Here is a 22,455-nt window from a genome sequence, read left to right as displayed (position 1 = left end):
GGCCTGTAAGTATGCAAAGTTCTATTTGACAGAGAAAATGAAGATATCAAATTAAAACTTACTTTGGTGTTTTAGAAATTCATTTTCACTCATTGAAATAGGCTGCAATAGTTCACCTACTGGCGCATTTATGGTTACGGTGAATTTCCTACTTTCAGTACTGAAAAAAAAGAAAAGAAAACATTCTTGAGGTCAGAAACTACATTCACTGATATATAATAATCAGATATTATTCCCCAATATTTTTCTTTGTTCAGCCGAGGAAATACAAATGATCTAAGGGGTTTGATCACTACGAATTGAGAGACAAAACGAGTCGTCACAAAACCTCTACATGTATTTAACTAGTATTTTCTGGCTGAATAAAGAAAAAATATTGGAGAATAGGGACCTCATCAAGGATAATCCATGAAAAATTGGGGAAAATAATGGTGGTTTTGAACATTTTGATTCTTATTTTCGAGTACTGCAAAACCAGTGACATGGACACAAGTTGCAAGGACCAAGGTATATAATAGGAGCATCAGGGTATATAATCCATATTTTCTGTTCAGAGACAACAACTTGGCTTGTGCATAGTATAACAATCCTTACAATTTACCATGCTGTAACTTGTAAGAAGAGTGTTGTTCAGTTTGACTCTACCGAACAACGCAGCTTTTCCCCAGGTACGCCAGTTTCCTCCTGCGTTAACACTGAACCCATGAGGTATAGCCCCTGATTGGACTTCTTGGGAGATAAGTGTCAATACACTTAATGAACTATCCAGTATAAAGAAAGATCATTATTTTATTATTATTATTATTATTATTATTATTATTATTATTATTATTATTTAGTGGTTTATTAATTCCCCCAAGTCAAAATTGACTTACCAGATTTCGAAATGGGCTGGCTGTGTGGTATCACAGTAGTCCACTCCCATAGAAGTATTGACAGACTGGCCTACACCTAACGACTGAACCTCTTGGAATTCATGCACTTTCATATTTCCTTGTAGTTTGGCTTCCCCCATCTTGATAGATTTAATCTGTGCATCACTGGTATTGGTAAATGTTAACTCAATAGCTACCATTTGTGTTGAATAGATACAAGTACCCCGTGTAAATCTGTATACTGCACTCAAACCCTGGCCGTGCATTCTGTTAACTAATTCATATGTCTTTGTTGGTGATTTCATGGCAGTTGTCACCTACAACACAAAACAAATTGATAGTAAGTAACACAGCGGACGACACAACGTTTTTGTTTGTCGGGAGTTAAATTACTCCTCTTACTTCTGGCTTCAACCTACAGTATAGTCTTTCATATACAGTAGCACGCTTAAACCTTGTTCACACTGTTCACACTGTTCATAAGGGTAGGTAGTCTTATCTGTGCACATTGAACCAGGACAGCTTGAAGTGGCCATATGGATGACAAATAGGGTATTCATTTGGGATTTCTTATTCATAAAAGAACTCTACTAAGTTTCCCTACTTGAAAAAAGAATGTGAATTAACATATACAAAGTCACTGTTTGTAACTCAATAAATTGCTATAAATTAACAAACATGCAATGTTTGTTATTGTACGTACAATAACGAACTTTTCAGACACTTTCTAGCTTTTTGCAATTTATTAAGTTACAAACATGGACTTGGTGGTATATGTTATTTCACATTGTTTTCCAAGTAGGAAAACTAGTAGAGTTGTCTTATGAATAAATAATATGGCTACTTCAATTTGCGAAATATTGAGACCCTGAGGAAGGGCTTTTTGAGTCTATGTGATCTGAGTTTATATCTCAATGCATCTAATCTTTACAAACCAAGTACATCTCAAATTTCTATTTTTTCAAGAAATTGTTAGCCTTTAGCCAAAATTCATACATTTGAAAAAGAAAATAGTGATCACATCTTGCGTAGAAAGCGCCACTATTTTTATCCATAATATCAGTCATCTCCACTTTCTGTTAGTCTTATCCTAAAAACATTGTCAGCCGGATTACATCTTCTAGGTCAAAAACAGAATGGTTAGTGTAATACTCACAGAAATATTGCTTCCTTCTGACAGTGACAATCCCTGTAGATCTGAAGCTAGTGTTGGCATCAGTACACTGGGTTCAGACACATGATTAGTAACATTATTAGGAGTGCTTCCAACTGTTGAAAAATAACAAAATATATCAACATTTCACTTTTGGTGTAAAATTCTGTCTGTGACCAATTCCAAATTAACGTCACTCAAAATTCTGTCTGTGACCCCTTCCAGATCAATGTCGTTCATCCCCAGAAGGCAATACTCATGTTTCACATTTTTTAGAAATCTTCATCATTAATATTACAAATCTGGTAAAAATTATACAGATTTATATACCGAGTACCAGAATTATGATGAGAACACACTGAGAAATTCAGCTAGATTTTATCTATTCACCAACCTTAACAAAAATATCCGTAAGGAATATCGTTACAATGGTTGGAGAACCCAGATAGATTTTACCTATTTACCAACCTAAATAAAAACACTGGTAGGAAACATCGTTGCAATGGCTTGTGAGGTGAACTCAGGTAGATTTTACCTCCAACCAACCTTAATAAAAACACTGGGAGGGTACACTGTTACAATGACTGGGGAGTGCAGGTAGATTTTACTAACTTACAAACACACTAACACATTTACAACTTAGCAATGTTCACGATATGAGAAAGAAATATTTACTTACAGTCATCAAAATCTAGAAGTTGTATGTCTTGTTTGCCTTTTGCCGATGATGCTTTCTGTACTTTTTTGCTGCTCTTTTCAGGTGATGACTTTGTTTTCTATAAATAAATAGATGAAAAAATTGGTACATGTGATTCGATTATATCTGATTCTAGATCAATCACTCATGAAATGGCAAAAGAGATCAACAAGATCAAGGGAAAAAATTGCACTTTTGATCGTGAAAATTGCGCTCTTATTTGATAAGATTGATTACAATGATTATGACAACTGAATAGCAAGTTTTTTTGATTAATACACATTTACAATATACCAAATATCATAATTTGTTGGTACTTCTTACATATTTTCTTTTTATTCACCATGTAATTTCCTCTGGCTTAAAAAAAAGTGCACCCAAAATGAAACCAACAAATATATGGAGTTGATGACACAACACCTGATCTTAGAACTGAGGTACAAGAAAAATTAGAAGTTGATTTTTATGACGACGACACAAAAACTATATCTAAATTTGGAGGTTGACAATACCGTTTTAGTCTTAGACTTCATCTTTTCGTCTTCGCTATCTGACTCTGTTTCATCATCGGAGCTATCTTCACTAGATGAGTCGCTATCACTGGATGATTCACTACTACTTTCTTCTTCTGTATCAGTTGATTTTATTACTTTCTTCTTGGTCTTGGACACTTTCATCTTTTCTTCTTCACTTTCACTTGAAGAACTTTCGGATCCACTTTCTGATTCTGAATCTGAGTCTGATGACGATGATGAGTCACTGCTCTCTGAATCACTATCCGTTTCTGTAGGCAAATATTACATGAATATCTTTCACTTAAGTGTTATTTTGAATCCACACAAGAATATGAATCTAGTGCTAATATTAGGTCACTGATCTCAGATTCAAGAGAACAATCTATTAATACAATCAATCAATTCAATCAAAAGAATCTGTATAGTGCCAAAATCCAATACGATGTAATGTCCTATGGCGCTGCACAGGAACAATAGTAGATCATTGTAAAAAAGTTAGAAAGCTCTTGTGAACAGATGTGTATTGATGTCCTTCTTGAATTTATTGACGGTTGGTGAAGAACAATGTTCAAGTGGTATACTGTTCCATAAGACTGGCACTGCTTGCGAGAATGCACGCTCACCGTATGACTTTGTATTACAACTGGGTACATGGAGTAGACTTTTTGTTATTTGAGTGAAGTGAACTAGTCTGAAAACTGTTTGAAAACATTACATGAATATTCATTCAGTATTCTTCAGATCCACTCAGGATCTGAATCGTACGATGAGGATTTATTGCCCTAAGAATCTGCTCTTGTATGAAAATATCACAAAAACTAAAACACTTCACCAAAACATACCACCACTTTTCAAATAATATTAAAGGCAGTGCATATCGTATATCGATTAACAAGTTCTATGATTATTCAGATTAACAGTACAAGTACTTTGAAGCTTCTTTTTATTCATATTGAGCATTAGACAAAGTAAAAAGCTACAAACCTGAACTACTTTCTTCAGCCTCACTACTTGAATAAAATTTTTCTGGCTTTTTTGTCTTCTTTTTTGCTGAGGGTTTGGAGGGTTCATCCCATGGAGTAGGTATCTATGAAAAGGGAAACAATATATGGTTCAAATTCAACACTTGGAATATACAAGTTTCTTTTGCATTGTCTTCAGGATATGTGTAAAGGAGTAAGATCTTCCTCACGCTTGTTTCTTGAGATGTACAGATTTTTAAAAAGAAACCTTACAGATGCCAGCTCTTCTGAAATGATGTGATTTATGGTATGCACATGGCAGTACACAAAGCAGTAAACAGAGTGCATTTGCAAGATCTTTGTAGGTGCATAAGTTACATCATCAAACGGATCCACATAAAATCCTTCAAACTGGCCAATATGCCATCAACTTTTGTCAGGTGATGTAACATGGATATAATTTTATTTACATTTTCTGTTGCAACTACTTACATCTACATTTCTGACTGAAGGATCGGGCATTTCTTCAGGAAAGTCTGGCAGTTCATTGTAACCTGTTGCTTTTGTGTTAATCATATGAGATAAAGAACCTAACTGGAATTGGTCACGATCTGAAAAGGAACAGCACATAGAACTCAGATATATTATAACCCAATGCAGGACTATACAATAATTTGCAATATCGATGGGTGGACCTGTGCTCCCAACCATTTACTGGAACATCAACTTGCAAGGGACATGCAGTGTTTGATATGCCATAGTGTATGTTATCCTACACACACCAGTAGAGGGCAGTATATTCCCACTTCCAGGTTTGCCCCGTACAAAGTAAATCAATAAACTACAATGGAAACTGAAGTACAAAGGCCAATGGGCAAGTTTTAATCTTTAGTATGGTGTGGTTTTTTGCGTGGATCTCATTACTTACAACTTAGCCCAAGAGTAACGTATTGGCAAACTACATATAACATGTTCTATTCCAGTTCATTTTACCTCCTGCTAGAGGGTCAAAATGGAACAAGAAGGTTGACTTATTCTCGCATGCACCTATAGTTGTGCATGAGTAGTGTGTACAACACAAGCTATATCGCCCAAGATATCAAATGATTGCTGTTTTTAACGCACATCTTGGTAGTGAATGGTTACCTTAATAGGTATTGAGAATAGGGATGATATCATAAGCTATTTCAAAGTATGTTGTTATTACAGAAACATGCAACATATACAATCTGTTTATGAAAGCTACCTTTATTTCACACAAGAACAAATGTTAGTTGATTTACCTTTGAAGACAGACTCTAGCACTGGCGCTGGTTTTGAAGATAGAAACATTTTCTTCGCATGTTTACTTAGAGCACCTCCTTTCTCATTGGGAAATAGCAGCTGTCTCTGAAATCTTGCTCTGTCCCGAATGTCATAATTTTGATCATACTTAGCTAAATTTAACACATATTGACAAAGAAGTTTGGTCTGTGGAGAAAACATAAAAATCATTATATTTCAAATGATACATTCTGTCTGAAGAGATTAGTTATTAAACAGGTTGTTTTTTCTTAGAAACTGTTTTTTCGTTTCATTTAGAAAATGTAAACTTATAAGGAAGAAGACAAGTGATGAACTGAGAGTTTTTACTGGACTTGTGGTGTGCATTAACAAAATTCATGGCTTTTTAGTATTGTATGGCATCATGATGGTCGAATGGTTAGAGTGGCCTGCTTCGAATCTGTAGGTTGCAGGTTCAAGCCTCACTGCTGCCATTTGTTTCAGTGTGGCTAAAATCCATGGGCAAGATTTGAACCACAATTGTGCTTCAGTTGACCCAGCTGTATGGGTAACTGGTAGGATAGAGGTTGTAATTTGAATGCTTTAATCCTATGTTCTTATAGAGGCTGCAATAGATTATATGCTCCCTTAGGAGTGTAGAAACTTACATAGGGCCAATGTAGGTATGTGTCAGGGTAACACTTGTACAGCACTATGATTACGACATCCATTGTATAAGGCAGTTTATAAATGTGCACTCTCACTATTATTATTATACACTGACTTTGGTAGCTAGCTGTAGTGGGTGGCTCCTGTCAATTTACTTTTTCATATTTATGAATATTTGTTTTTGTGTTTTGGAATCTGTATTAAAGTGGGATCCAGTTTTGGTACGTTTTTGTCATGAACAGATGAATAACTAATAAAATTTGGTGCCATGATGTTCACAGTATAAACATAACCATAACTAACAAATCAGCACACTAGATTTCACAAATTTGAGTTCATATGTTGGATAAATTTCATCCCAAATATCACAAGTTCTCACTTGAGAACCATTGACATTGATGGAGTAATGATGAAAGGTGCAATGATGCATCTGTAATGATACATTATCCTGATAATGAGTACTTCACATACCTGCTTTGAATTTGTTAAGTAGAGTTTAGCTCCAAGATTGAGAATCTGGAGCTTAACAATATCTTCTTCACTAGTGAAAGTCTTTGCCATCTTACGGAGTACATCGGGTGCAATCTTGGGTACTCTGTCAGAATACTCCCCTATCAACCATAGGATACTGGCACGGGCCATAGGAACCTGATAAAGGAAATACACAGTTATACAGAAATGTATTTGGTCAGAATACTGACACAGGCCATAGGAAACTGATAAAGAGAAAACACAGTTATAGAAAAGGTATTTTGTCAGAATACTCCCATATCAAGCACAGAATACTGGCACAAGCCATAGGAACCTGATAAAGAGAATACACTTATACAGATGCTATTTTTGTCAGAATATTCCCTATCTAACATAGGATACTGACACTGCCCATAGAGAGGACTTCGTTTTGTGCCTTTATCTTTCAGGGCTGTCATGCCAATATTCCCCTTGTGGAGGAATGATAACTTCATTCTGGCAGTGATACTTACCGTGATAGAGTCAGTCAGCCTCGCTAAATGTCGTATGATTTCTTTATGTTCAGTTGGATTCATTTGTAGTAATTTCTTCATGACAACTACACTCTCCCCAACAACAGATTCTGTGAGGACAAACATGAAAAGGGTTAGGTCAAAATGGGGTAAACATTCGTCATTCCCAAAATACTGACATCTTACGTGCAAAAGTAAGGAAATATATAATTACACACAGGGATTTGTCCAGCCAAAAAGTAAAACTGATCTATCTATCATTTATATTCCCTGAGCATTACTGTAATGTTAAACCTGCACTAGCTGCAACTGGGACATTTTTTTTCATCAGGAATCAAAGATGAATTCACTAATTATTGGTCAATTATTTATAAAAGAAACACTGAATCAGTTAATTAGTGGTCAATATTATCTGTAGGTGGTGTAGTGACAAGTTTAAATCTTGAGCGAAAGCTTGGTTTTGAATATGTCGCCACACTGAAAGTGTATAAGTTTGTAATTGTAGTATTGTTTTCCGATCAGACAACCACAATCTATTCACTGAAAAGTGTTATAATACCAATAATTAAACATTGTAAACATTAATCTGTGGTCAATCTTATCCATAAGTTAGCATAAAATATTGCAGTAACAGGTTTACATGGTGACTGCCGTTGAGGGCGCTGATTTTTGATGGGGACCTAAAAATCAATTTGATTTGATTTATCATGTATACAGCTACAAAAAACATGTTTACCCACAGGAGATTCAATACTGTTCAGGGTTATATGATATTACAAGTAAGATATTGTATCTAACAATACATTTTTAAATAAAAAATTTCAGTTGCAAATATTGCTGCTTTAATATCAAAGCATGGCATGCTGCTATCTACATGTAAAGAGTATGATGTATGTAAGCAGTAGGACTGTTTGGAAGATTTTTGTTAGGATCACATTAATTTTCTGAATACTGGTTAGTAATGAAACTTGTCAATAACTATGTTGAACATCCAGTGTAAATACACACATACTCATACATATTCAGGTTCAACACTTTTTTTCTTACCATCTCTGTTAGACAACAATGCCATGAGTCCATTTAGACAGGAATCAGTAACTTCAGCAATATTACTAGCACATCGACCAATAGCTTGTATAGTAGCTGCTACAAAATTCTTATCAGAACTGGTCACGTATGTCTGTAATAATGATTGAGATAAAATAATCTAAGTACTGCTCTACCTTTAACATGGCTGATCTGGCACAGTAAACAAATACATATTTTATAGTCAAGTCATGCAAAAAAGTACCTATTGGTCAAAATTATCAATTTTAAGTTTTCATCAAAATATCAAAGTATATGATGTCAGCTTTCGGGAGATATGCCATTTTGCCATTTTTGGACTCCTTAAGTTGGTTAAAATTGAACCTTAAATATGACCCCCTGGCTGAATAATGAAATGATACAAACCTGAAACTCTCTAAGTATTGTAGATATACTGGTCTCACTTCCTAGATTGGTTAGAATTTCTAATTTGAGTAGGCGAATGTGAGTTGGATCGTTAGAGCGGACAAAGAAACTCTTCAGAAATGGTTCAAACATGCCCCTTCTCTTGGCACTCATGGTAGCAATGTTACTAAGTACTATGGATTGCACTTCCCTGTTGGTGATAAAACGCACTTGTCAGTGTTATGTATTTGAAGTCTGATTTCTATTCTGCTGTGAAGGAAAAGCGAAATTGATTTCAAATTGCCTTTTTAATCATCTCAATGTGGTGGGGCAACCTTCCCATTACATAAGTGAGTGGCCATGTGTGTATAAATTGTTGATAGCCAGAGTGGCTGGGGTAAATGTAGTCAGTTACGTGGCAAGGTAGGCATTGCTTTATCATGTTTTGTTATGGCTGGTAAATAGCTGAAATCCTTCACTCTTTTCGCAAGGTTCCAAAAAGGATTAAGGTAATACATATTTGGAATCATATCTATATCACACAATTGCACACATTACCAAGGTTTTCAAATGTTGGAAAGAACTCTGCTGTATTATCATCCAGCCCAGTATTTTGAGTCAAATGATATTATCTATAATCCAATGATAATCTCTTTTTAATCTCTCACTTACCTGTGACTCCTTAATAATCTGACTAGTGGCTTGGCAACAAGTCCAACTTCACTCTTCGGTGCTATATGATGGTATAACTGAGCTACTTGCATGACAACCTGTGAAACATATCAAGGCATACTGTGAATCAGATAATGATTCACCACATATTACCTGTACTAGTATTTACACTTGGCAGATCCCAACACGATATCAAAACATACAAGTCAGACGCTATGACAAGCTATATGATGTTTCATCACATGAAAGCTAGCTATTACCTGTACTAGTATTCACACTTGGTAGATCCCAACACGATATCAAAACATACAAGTCAGACGCTATGACAAGCTATACTGTGTTCCATCACATACAGCTAGCTATTACCTGTACTAGTATTCACAGTTCTCAATACAACTCTTATGAGTAGCACCTTCATGGTGGATACCCTTGCATGGTGTTGTCAGGACTTCATGAATCATAAATTCATGTATGTGCTGTACACATAAAACAACCACAATCAGTTCACTCTGGTCTGGTCTGAAAATTTCACTTTGTATTTCAATTAAACACTACTTACTGATGCATTTCTACTTTGCAGGAGAGGTTTACAATTTCTTAGAAGTAATCTATGATCATGATCCATCATGTATGGTTTCTTTTCAGGGACTGCTGACGCTTTGATTTCTTTGTCACTATCATCTTCTGATCCATAGAAATTCTCTGGAGTGTCTTCAGCTATCACATCCTTGTAAAAAAAAAACAACCAATTTTTGGGTATTAGCATTTGCCAAATCCTTAGCTATGGCATTACAGAAAAATACAAAATGTTTAGAACTCGTATTCTATGTGTTCTTCACAAATGTAGAGGTCGGCGTGAAGTGTACGATGCAAGTAGAACACATTAGGTCTTTAAGGGCCCATGCTAGATTCGGACTAGAATTTGGGGGAGAAAAACGATTGTATGGCAGACCTATAGAAAAGTTGGTTTTTAACACAAGAATACTCCTATTTAATCCTTACAGTGCTATTGATAACATGGCACTAATGCAAGAACCACGGAACCACGGCCTTTTAAAAATTCTAAAGAAGCTTTCATTTCCTTTGTATTTAAAGAATGTGGCATATATACAGATACAGATAGAATATCCAGACATCTAGCCACAGGATACAAATTCATGCCATCAGGAGCCAGAAATGGCCTATAATTCCAATTTCAAAATAAACACAAAGTATTTATGCAATTCAATCTACACTTCTACTGAACTGTACACCATACTGGACAAAAAGTATAAATTAAGTATAAAAAGTATAAGTACGGGTTATAAAAAGTATGAAGAAACCATGAGAGTTGAACATTACCCCTGTATTTGGGTAAGTGGTAAAATAATGTGAAGAAACCATGAGAGCTGTACATTACCCCTGTATTTGGATCCAAAAACTGAGTTCTAGCATATCTTGTTAACATGTTGATGATGACAACCTGTCCCCACTCTTCAACGTCTATCAGCAGGTTACATAGTTTACGATAGTGTTTATGAATAAGGTCAATCCGTTCTGGACAAACTTCCTCAAAGGAATATACAACACTGCCTGCAACAAGCTGAACACAGAGATAAAGAGTTAGACATTATATACAGTAGTTCTCTTCACATGAAATTATACATGTATGTATATACATTGCCATATATAAACACTGACACGTCTGTTTAGCAGTTATTTCAGGGACCGGATTTTATGAATTATAACCTCCAATAACTGTCTGCAATAATTTGAACACAATGATTAAGAGTTTGGCATCATATGATGGGACCACTTTACATTATACCATGCATGAGCTAAGTTGAACAAAAAAAAAGGAATATATATACACTCTGGTTATTCTACATCACAACAGTGCATGTCTATGTCACGACAATGGGTGTCTACATCATTGGTTCTGCTGTGTTCGAAATATGAGTCAAAATGTTCAAAATTGCCATTACTTTCCCTGATTTTTCTTTGATATTATTAGTGCTGGCGTAATTATGTATCCTCCAATATTTTTATTCATTCAGCTGGAAGATACTCGCGACCTAAGGGTTGTCACTACGAGTTGCTAGACAAGTAGTGACAAAGTCTCCTCAGGTCACTTGTATTTCCCTTGACAGAACAAAGAAAACATTTTGGAATAACATCTAATTACACATGCACAGTACACAATTATTGAAATACATTGCTTAAAACATGATTAAGACAAGGAATCAAAAGAAAGGAGAACAGAGATCCATTACTCCAGTTTCTGAAAAACTACCAACTTGTACTGTATAATTAGGTTTTTTTTCTATAGTATTTTTTATTTTTTTATGGTTGTATGGGACTTTTTTAATAGCCTGAAATAAAGAATATAATAATAATAATTATAGCATCTCAGATTTAAACATATCACATATAATATAATATACATGAAACTTACTGTGGTTTTATCTGATAGTAATTTTTCGATGACTTCAATCAGTTGCTCCTTTTGTTCTGGATCAAGACTGTAAGATATAACACAGATTGTCAGGAAAGGTTTGTACTTCAAGTGTCGGAAAGAACACAAGTATACAAATACCACTAGTTATTTGAATACAAGCACCTACTCAGTTACAGTAACTAAATGTGACTTGATGCTATTGCTACAAGTTGTAGTTGTAGCAACAGTTTCAAGTCACATCAAGTGAACTTCAAAACCACCTAATTCAGATAGGCAATGTTACAATCTGATATTGCAGGACCTTTTCTTGCCATGTTTGGCTAAATAATGATTTTATTTGGATGTTTTCCATTTCCTATATCAACCAACCATTTGAATCTCACTCTGAATCTACAAAGCTAAGAAGAATCATTAGCTGTTGCCAGACACCAGTCTTTCAAAAAGCATATTGGTTGGTACAAGTTGTTTATGTTTTTTCATAGACCCTACACGAAAGGGTTTTTTGTAGGAATGATAATTTCTTTTACTAGTACCAGCACTATGATCAAACATAAAAGGTATATATAAATATACAATGCGTTAGTTAGTGTGAGCTATGGCTACATTTGAGGATAGAGGTGTACATTTAATTCTCAGTACATGCGACAGCTTTTTACCTCATGGTAGAGGGTCAAAATAGAAGAAGTATGACTTATTTTCACACACATATAGTAATGCATGTGAAGCTGCTCGTGGTGCAGAAGTTATGGTGTCGACCACGAAAAATTCAATGTTTGCTATTTTTATGATGCTCATAGGCAGTAATATTCTATTTCAGGTACCGAGAATTATTGTTAGAGTAGAATTGTCGGGGTTACGTATACAGCCATAGATGATGAACATCTTACCTATAAAGTTTTGGGATAGCATGGGCAGCTGTCTTTCGAACATAGGGTGACATATCATTGACTGCCTCTTGGATAGCTAACATCATGATAGGAACAATGACAGGAACTCTGATGCTGGAAAGTACTCGAAGTGCTGACGCTCTGATCAGTTGATTAGGATCCTACATGGTTGGATAAAGATGGATATGTTAGTACGTGCATGTATTGGAGGGTAGTCAAATCCTGTTGGACATTAGTCAAATTGTTCCTACTGACAGATGCTTGTAATCTCTTCTTAAAAAGTGTAAAACAAACAAAATGGCACCAAATGTTATGCTTTTAGAGCAGTGTGCCCTCTAAACCAATTTGACGCACCACTGATGCACACAATTTCTAGTGACCCATCAAAATTGGTGTTCCCCTATTTCTTACTATGTGGTGACTCACAAGAAATCCTAGTTTCTACAATTTTGACTCACAACGACAAAATGTGGCTATTATTAGAGGGCACACTGTTTTAGAGTATGCTGGATCACGAAGTAAAGATGTGTCTCCAATACTTATAATAAATCCTAACTACATTAGTTGAATTGTCACCTTTCCTGCCTTTTAGCCATATATTGGATTAGTCTTCATAGGTCCCCTAAGCCTTCTGATCAACATATCTTACCACGAATACAACACAAATAATATAATAGGTAATACTGTCCAAAAGCACTGGATCACAAAGCTTTACATCACAACTTAAACTTTATTGAAAGATCAAGGTTTATTTCTCTACCTCCAGAAAGAAATGTTTTTCTCACACATACCTTGAGGCCTCTTTGGAAAGTGCTTATAGAAAGCAAAGCTAAATCCTGTTGTTCTTCAGCATATCGAACCAAGTAAACATACACCAACTTTTTAATCTACACAAGAAAATACACAAAATTAAAACTTTATGTTATTACATACACATGTTATGCCCTTTATTGAATTCTCTTCTACATTTTGGTGTGTGTGTGTGTGTGTGTGTGTGTGTGTGTGTGTGTGTGTGTGTGTGTGTGTGTGTGTGTGCAATGTATGTATGTATGTATGTATGTATGTATGTATGTATGTATGTATGTATGTATGTATGTATGTATGTATGTATGTATGTATGTATGTATGTATATATGTATGTATGTATGTATGTATGTATGTATTTATGTATGTATGTATGTATGTATGTATGTATGTATGTATGTATGTATGTATGTATGTATGTATGTATGTATATACTACTACAAGTAACTATGTCATAAACATGCAAACACAATTTTCTTAGCACAATCTTTCTTGTACAAATAACTTTTCAAGGTTATTTAGATAAGATCTTTATCACAGCAAATCAATCTCTAGACTGATATGAGTACAATAGTACCTGCTGACACTGAAATCACACCAGTGTTTATTTATTAGTAAATGGTCATGAGACCACCGCCTCCCCTCCATTTCTAGGTTAAAAGTGTACATGTATAATTCTTGACCAAGGCTTGAGGTTAACACAAAGTTAATATGGGAAGTTGACAGCAATGTAAATAACCTTGCCACTCAACAAGCGAGTTTCCATTTAAATCAGGTTTCACAATTTTTAGAGCTGAAAATTATTTGAAGAAGAAAAGTCAATCTGGCCATGTTAGTATGATAAGAATTGCCTTAGGATAAATTTCTACAATAAAAAATAAATTCAACATCTAGTTGTCAAAACTCAAATGTCAATTATTGGTGATGGTAATGTATGTGGCAGGACCTATGTTTATTTGAAGTCCTGACTTATAATTGAGTCTCGGGATTATGTCACGGTCCATTTCAAGACAAGCCTCTTAATAACAGACCATGGATACCAAGGTATGACGCAGATGACTCAACAATATAAATCTTAGCAGCCAAGGTTATCAAATGTTCAGTTATTAGTATTTCAGTATCAATTATCAATTAGCCTACAAATTTACCTATAGTCGTGAAGGACAAACCCTACTACACTATTTCAGTTTCAGTTACATCGACTGTAACCTCCTATTTTTCTTGCCTGTCACGTTTTGATCATAGATCTCTAGTAAATACCATATAAATCAACATAATGATTTTCTTGTATCAAGTAAAGGTTAAACCGTCTACAAAAGGATTTATTTTACCTAGCCATGTTTTCACCAGATGTTGGCGATGAGGATCAAAACACTGCCTATAAGTACTGCTAATAGTACTACACTATGAGATCACAATTCCAATGCCTGTCTCTTTCTTGTCCAAGATCTCTAGTAAATACCACATAAATCAACATAATTTTCTATATAAAGTAAAAAGGTTAGATAGTCAACAAAAAGGATGCTGACAATGAGAGTTTGAATACGAAAACAGTGCCTGAAGCATAGTTGCTACCGGTACTATACTTAGATCAATGATATGCTTGTCAGACTGATGGTAACTGGATATATTTTGCTATTGGGGCATTGATTATTTGATATCAAAGTGTGGTAATCATGATACATAACACACACGCCACTGTGCAGGCATGTTATCAGATTCCTTATACCTCTTTACCAAGGTCATAAACTCACAAGCTGTGATGTAGCAATCATCAAAACACAGCAGCTGTACAATACTGGGGTCATGAACTCACAAGATGCCAGTTGGTAATCATCAGACGTCTATGTTACATATACCAAGATCATGACCTCACAAACAGCAGGTAGTAATGATCAAACGTCTGTTTCTAACGGAGGTCTTGACCTAACAAAATATGAGTTTCTACAAAGGTTATGACATCAAAGACTTCCAGGTAGCAATCACCGAATGCCAGGTTCTTCTCAGTTCAACAAAATGCAAGTTACTGATCATCAAATGCTAGTTTTAACAAAGTTCATGACCTCACAAATTGTCAGCTCGTTTCATCATATGCCAGTTTTTACAAAGTTCATTCCCTCGCAAACTGTGAACGAGTTTCTTCAAATCCCAGGTTCACTAAGTTTATTCCCTCACAAACTGCAAGTTTCATCAAATGCCAGTTTTTCACAAAGTTCATTCCCTCCCAAACTGTGAATGAGCTTCATCACATGCCAGTTTTTACAAAGTGTATTCCCTCACAAACTGGGAGTTTCATCAAATGCCAGGTTTTACAAAGTTTATTCCCTCACAAACTGTGAGTGGGTTTCATCACATGCCAGTTTTTACTCAGATTATTCCCTCACAGACTGTCGGTGAGTTTCATCAAATCCCAGGTTTACAAAGTTTATTCCCTCACAAACTGGGAGTTTCATCAAATTCCAGGTTTTACTCAGATCATAACCTCAGAGAATGTGATTAGGTAATCATCAAACCCAGTTGTATGTTATGTTACAAGTACTAAACCTCACAAAAATTAAAGTAGGTATCATCAAACACCAGCCGATACTTACCTCAATATTTTTGGAAACCACATTTTTGACGATAGGAGCAAAAAGATCTGATGCATCTTTCCCTTTAGCTACCATCTAAAAGAGAAATAAAACAGGTGAAGTTGAAATCACGGTCAAAATCATACATTATATAATCATATCATATATATATAGTCAACTTTTAAGTGAGCAAGTAGAAATACATGTAACCATAATTCAGAAATTACATAAATTTAATTAATTTTAATTACGCAAAGACATTATCATTGCCAGCTGAAGAAGAACACAGTAGTTTGAAAGTGTCTTCTCAACGATATACTAGTAATATTCTCATATCATTCTGATATTTTGGGAGAAAAACCATGAGAGAACATATCTAGGGTGGAAAACCATGATAAACGAAATATTCCAATTTTGGTTCAAATTCAAATTGTATGAAACACACAAAAACTAAATTCTTGGTTATATTTCATATTCATGTATAATTTCAAAAGGGTAAAACTGGTAATTTTGTTTTGCGACAATATTTTATGTTTCCTTTTCCTCATAAATATAACATTTCCTTATCATAAATATTATAACAGGAAATTTGAATTTTACTAAATCAGCAGGTTTCAAAAGTAAAATAAAATGTACATTTCACAACTACGAAAAAAATATCAATATTTTTTCCAAATGACTTTTATTACAGTCCCATGATATTCATATTTTGTATTTTTTGTCAGTACAACCATAAAATCTTTAGTTTTATGAGAAATACGGCTCAAAGAAATGCAAACTACAGAAGTAGAAACGGCTTCTTCCTTTGTCTGAATTAAACACATCTCTTTATAAATTGTGATATGAATAAAATTATAGATCATATATAGATATGATAAACCCATACATGTACATATGCAATAAAAGTGATGTTATTTGAGTTCACACATAATATAGCGATGTATGACCTCTACACATATTCATGATTGACAAAGCATTGTATACAAATGAACAAACCAATCACTGCCATCCTGTGCATTCTACATGTATATACATTTCTACGTGTATTTGAATGGCACCATTACATCTACAATTATACGACCACATATCATTGTTCTGTTATTGATTGTAGTGAAATGCTGAAATAGGATGAAAACGACCACACTAATATAATAGTGATGAATACAATACATCTATACCACATACGTGTACTTTTATGCAAATCTTACCAATCACACACATTGCTAATATAATTATAATTCTCAACTCCATCACTTCTCATTTACTTGTATACTGTATTTCAGTTTCACAATTTTATTTGGATTTCTTTATTATACTTTTTATTCCAAATTTTGGCAGAAAATACACGTCATTACAAAAAAAAAACATTACAAATTTCCAGTGTACACATATTTTTAACGTTTTGTAACCTGAAATATTTACATCACAATTCTACAAATTTTGATCTCACTATTGTTCGATGCGACCTCTCAAATGTAATCGTTGGTATTGTATATCTCACAGCTTGATAAATACCATCAGAAATGTCATTTTATTTTGTGATGGTACTTTTCAATAGTTACACAGTATACTATCTCACACTCAATACAAACCAGATGGTACTTCAGTCTGTCAGAAGAAAATAATACCCAAAACATATGTTTGGTCACAGATAATATTTGCTTGGTTTTCTTTTGACAAATACTCCCACTATTTTGCTTATCACCAGGCACTCTTTATCATACATGCCACATAGTACAATTATAACTGTATGCCTCAGTTACTTTATTACATATACTATTTACATAAAATAAAATTGACCTACCAGTGAAAGCTACTGTGTAGTCTAAAAATCTCACATTTGAGACGTAAATTTTTTAGTATCAGAAATGATAATTCATTCAGTCACTTTCTCTGAAGAATCAACACATTTTTTAGTTACGGTGAGTTGTATAATTGATATGTGTCCAACTATATGATTTCAAAAACAAGATACCTCACACAACTCCAAATGGTGTTACGAATGAGAACCTGTGACAACATACTAAACATAACATATGCTGTGACTACAATCACGCTATCTACAGATTCCAATTCCCAAGCTGCCTCTAAACCATATTTTATCTTGCTTTCTACTCTAGACAAGATTAATTTCCTGACAGAACAACAGAAATCCTTTGGTTGGCCTCTGCTTATTTTTTTCACATTCATTGTATTTTTTTCTATTCAATATCGACCCAATTGACTGTTTAATGAGTTAAGTAAATAATCTTTTCAGTTTAATCTCACTGAAATTGCAACTAAACGCTATGTTTGAGATTATCAGGAATAATGTTAAACATCACAGCCTGTCTGGTTCTCATCCTTTCCATACTTACTACTGCTTACTGTAAATATCAACTGATAATCACTACCTTAAAGTATACATTGCATTATCACAATTGAATATGTAAATGTCACGAAATAATGGCCACACAGTTCATTTAATTTTCATTACCACATTTTTGTTTACTTTAGAAATTAGCATATTTACTGTATGATACTCACACATCAACATTCTATAATATAATAACTTAGCATCACCAACATTTCTCTAATACAAAAGTAATGTATATTGAATTCATACAGCAAGTATCTGTAAAGTTTTTATGTAGTACTGTTCATTATTGTCCCTAGACTTGCCCAAGTCTCGGGGCTTTTTTTAATAAATAAAATAATTTTGTATAAAATCACAATGGCGTTCTTTTGTGTGAAATGATAACATGAGTGAGTGATTGCAAATGTCAGGTAAACCCTTGCCAGTGATACCTAAGCCCATGGGAGACTACTAGTGACTGGGGAAAAAATTGAGGACATTTTCCTTTACAAAGCTGAAACAAATAACAACATAAAAACAGCTGAAGAGAGTGAGACTAAATTAAAGAAAAAAAAGAAAAATCTTCCAAGGAACTGTTGCCAGTTTATATTGTCCCTGGCTCTCCATGTTCAATATTTGCTACGTGACAATAACAACTATAGCTTACTTAAATCTAACATACATGTTTAGTATATTATGCAGACTAAAGCGTACATACATTTTCTACATAGTTTATTATACATCTTTTCAGATCTCGTATTACAAATGATTAATTGATATACTAGTAAATAAACATCTTGCACATACACAAAAAGTTATTTTTCATGACAGCCTGTATTACATAAAATGGTTTCAAGTAACAATAACATAAATGGTCTGCCAACTTGCTGGACAACATCACAAATTATGTGATGGGAAATTCCAAGTCAAATTACATGTAAACATTTATACTTCCTCTTATAATATATGTTTTGTCTTCTCAAGGCAAATAATGCTAAACTAATGTACTTTAAGTTTGAACATCTAAACTATCAATATAGCATTATTCTCAAATGTTTTTGTATGGCTGCATTTACACAAAAACGCTAAAAATCAATGACATTGCTTTCATTTTAATGTGTTTTTATGTGTTTACACGATAGACCAACAAAGGTTTCAGTCGAAAATGAAAAAAATGATCCTGTTGCACATGCACACATAACACAATGGCCTGGAACACGCATATTTATTTAATCAACTTGCGTCGAGAGGTTATCCTTAGGTCAAATAATTATGTGTTGTTTCGTTTTCAGTCATATACATGGGCCCATTCTCAAATCAGTCAGTTTTCACCTGTTTTACATGGATTCAGTTTTTGAATGAAGACTGATCTTTTCGAAAACATTCCACTTTTGGCAGAATTTTCTAATCATTGCATTTCGCATGAGCAGTTTTGGTGTCACCATGTTAAAGTAAGTGTAAGTGCAACAAATAATCATGTTTAAACATATACTTCGAAAATGACATCATGTAAGAGTGTAAGACATGCAGTGTGCCCTCTAAGCCAATTTGACGCAATACTACCACATACAGTGGGTGGGGGGGGGGGGGCAACGACAACACATTAGGCATTTCATCATGTCTACGTTGGCACACTATCAGGCTCAAAAAGAAAGACTAGCAAGATTGAAAAGTATTAAACTTTCTCACACTTTGCTCCTTAATTCAGCAAACAAAATAAAATAAAAAGTTTGGGTGAAAAAGATTACAACTTCTATTATATTTGGTTTGGTTTGCAAAGACACATTACATTACTGATAGAATACTATACTGCATGTTCTTCAAACATGGTACACTATAGAATTTGGTTCAAGAGTTGATACATGTCATATGTTGGCAAACTTGAATTTCATATCCTGGGCCACTTTCCTGTAATAATTTGCAACTCAAAATCACATTCAAACCTTCTAGGAATACTACATTTGGAAACACTATGAAAAATATAGTGAATGAGTAACAAAACAGTTAAACTATCATTTTTGTACTTGTTTATTTATTGCGTTGAACACTTTTTCATATTTGTTATATTGTAAATGTCCAAGGCATCAAACCTATTTTTCAGGCTCATGAAAGGTGCTAACCAATGTGTGAGGGCGCCCATCACAGTGTACTTACAGAGTACAACATCTATTTACAAAGAATCTATACATTCCCAGATTAATTCAAAGTGAAACAGTCTTCTAATCCACAATTAATCATACAAATAATGCACCCATTGAAAAATTAGTCTCCAAGACTCAAAAATAATTGAAATATTCAGACTTATCCTTGCTAAGACCACTTCTCACTTCCTGGTTCCATTGCAACTGCATTCAAGTTTAACAACGTTACACTTTCAATTATGCATTCAAATAATTCATATTCTATATTTTTTTATTGACAGAAGGACTAACTCTGTCACAGAATCACTGGCCTTAGCACCTACTAGTACTTTGTAAACTTATACTGTCTAATAGGTCACTATCTCTAAAGAACAATAGTAAAGGTGTTAATTGGTTTCCCATTCCATATAACTGTTTAGTTGTAAAGTAATGTGCTCTACAGCAGAGATTGGTGGGTAGCGAGTGGTTACATACGCAGACCAACGACTAGATCTTTACTGGCTGTGAACATGGCTGTGGTCACAAGTTAGCAGAAGTGCCCAAGGGGCTAACAGTAACAGAAAAACTAAAACTTATCATGATAAGCTAACAGACACTCCATAGCATGTCAACTATCAGTGGTTACATTCTTTCTGAACAGTTGAAAAAGAATGTAATATTCAAGGTTAAAGCCAGAAGACAGCTACACAATTACTGGTTCAGCTCCAGCACATTTAACATTTATCAAGTTGTGGCTATCTCTTATATACATATTTGTCAAGCACGGAAAACACAGAGTAGACCTTTGGCTAACTGAAAAGATCTTGGGTTAAAATTTCAGTTTTTATGTATTGCAGCAAATGACGTGCAAGATATGTGACTTGTACTATTGTGCTGTTATTTTATGTTGTACTGTATTGGATTTTTCCTGAGGTTTATATTGTATTTGTGGTTCTAATTCACTTTGTTTTGCAGCCTGTTAATGTGACTAGTTCAGGTACGCATTCCTAATAAAAGTAAATAAAAAATAAAACTTGTTTCCTTGTTATTGGTTTCATCCTGATTCTACATTATACCTGGTATGAGGACCAGCATGTCATAACCATAGACCCTCCACCTTGTCATAACTGAATGATCACAGATTGGCATGGAGCAGGACACCCTCTGCTCAATCATTTACAAGCACAGTGAAACTGGAAGTGCAACCTGAATGTGGAAGTTGTGATGCATGTATAAAATGCAGCCTTGATCGTCATTCATTAAATTTTTCAAATGCATAGTTGAGTTTGTAATCGACACTTAATTTCTAAGACATCATACTTTCTCGTTGTTTATAGGTAAACACTAATCTATGGTATTAGTAAAAAATATACAAACATGTCCATAATCTCAACTGTGGTGGCTCCCTCACTTACCCCGATAATTCTTTTCATTGCTTCCAACTTCAGGCTATCTTTATTGCTGTCCAACATTTGTTTCAAATCTTCATGCCTGTACAATGAAACAAAATTATCTTCATATATTATATGTAAATTTAAGGGAGGGATGAAATACACAAAATCATTTCCACATCATATGTCAGGTCGACCTACACAGTGTAACACCTACTTTTTGTAGTCGGCAGCGAAGATTCCTCCACTAGCTGGGTCGGTGGCGATGTCTGCTTCGCCTGATCCAGTGGACGGCGGGCGCTCGTTAGCGTACGACTTGTGTTCTGAATTGTTGTGAGCCATCCTCTCTGAATAAACCGCTGGACGGTATCGTTTGTTAGAGAAAATGTAAAATTTTGACAATTCTTCCTGCCTTGCCTCCCACCACAATCACGTCCAAAGATGGCGGAGTGTTCATGTGACCGCATCTAATGAATATTAATCAAGCCACGTCGGTAGTGATATTCGTTTCCCTTTCACGTGACTTTCTTGAGAAATTGCAAAATAAAATGCAGAATTTTTCGTCGTGTGATTATTTCTCTTTCCTCTTTACTAATTAAAACACAAACATATGTTCACTTTTTATCAATTTAATGTTGACACCCGCCTATGACGTTATGCTTTTCCGTCATATGACTATGACACGCAGGCG

The 22,455-nt window shown here is 34.6% G+C and overlaps 1 protein-coding gene across 1 annotated transcript in view; it reads right to left on the bottom strand.

Moving 5' to 3' along the window:
• Positions 1-22,338, bottom strand: part of LOC144443769 (AP-3 complex subunit beta-2-like) — a 28,126-nt gene extending 5,788 nt beyond the window's left edge. The window contains exons 1-21 of the mRNA XM_078133315.1: positions 21,982-22,338; positions 21,789-21,864; positions 15,940-16,014; positions 13,336-13,431; positions 12,545-12,705; positions 11,655-11,721; positions 10,620-10,802; positions 9,780-9,947; positions 9,221-9,318; positions 8,570-8,759; positions 8,165-8,297; positions 7,118-7,227; positions 6,606-6,782; positions 5,486-5,672; positions 4,695-4,813; positions 4,225-4,327; positions 3,238-3,509; positions 2,708-2,804; positions 2,032-2,144; positions 876-1,192; positions 63-160 (exon numbers count right to left, since the gene is read on the bottom strand). Of these exons, the coding sequence (XP_077989441.1) occupies positions 63-160; positions 876-1,192; positions 2,032-2,144; positions 2,708-2,804; positions 3,238-3,509; positions 4,225-4,327; positions 4,695-4,813; positions 5,486-5,672; positions 6,606-6,782; positions 7,118-7,227; positions 8,165-8,297; positions 8,570-8,759; positions 9,221-9,318; positions 9,780-9,947; positions 10,620-10,802; positions 11,655-11,721; positions 12,545-12,705; positions 13,336-13,431; positions 15,940-16,014; positions 21,789-21,864; positions 21,982-22,106 (2,965 nt within the window). The 5' untranslated portion in view covers positions 22,107-22,338. The remainder of the gene's footprint in view (positions 1-62; positions 161-875; positions 1,193-2,031; positions 2,145-2,707; positions 2,805-3,237; positions 3,510-4,224; positions 4,328-4,694; positions 4,814-5,485; positions 5,673-6,605; positions 6,783-7,117; positions 7,228-8,164; positions 8,298-8,569; positions 8,760-9,220; positions 9,319-9,779; positions 9,948-10,619; positions 10,803-11,654; positions 11,722-12,544; positions 12,706-13,335; positions 13,432-15,939; positions 16,015-21,788; positions 21,865-21,981) is intronic.
• Between the last annotated feature and the right edge of the window lie 117 nt (positions 22,339-22,455).

Source organism: Glandiceps talaboti, chromosome 12 (genome assembly GCF_964340395.1).
Source record: "Glandiceps talaboti chromosome 12, keGlaTala1.1, whole genome shotgun sequence".
Taxonomy (NCBI): Eukaryota; Metazoa; Hemichordata; class Enteropneusta; family Spengelidae; genus Glandiceps; species Glandiceps talaboti.
This window is presented reverse-complemented; position numbering and strand designations above follow the sequence as displayed.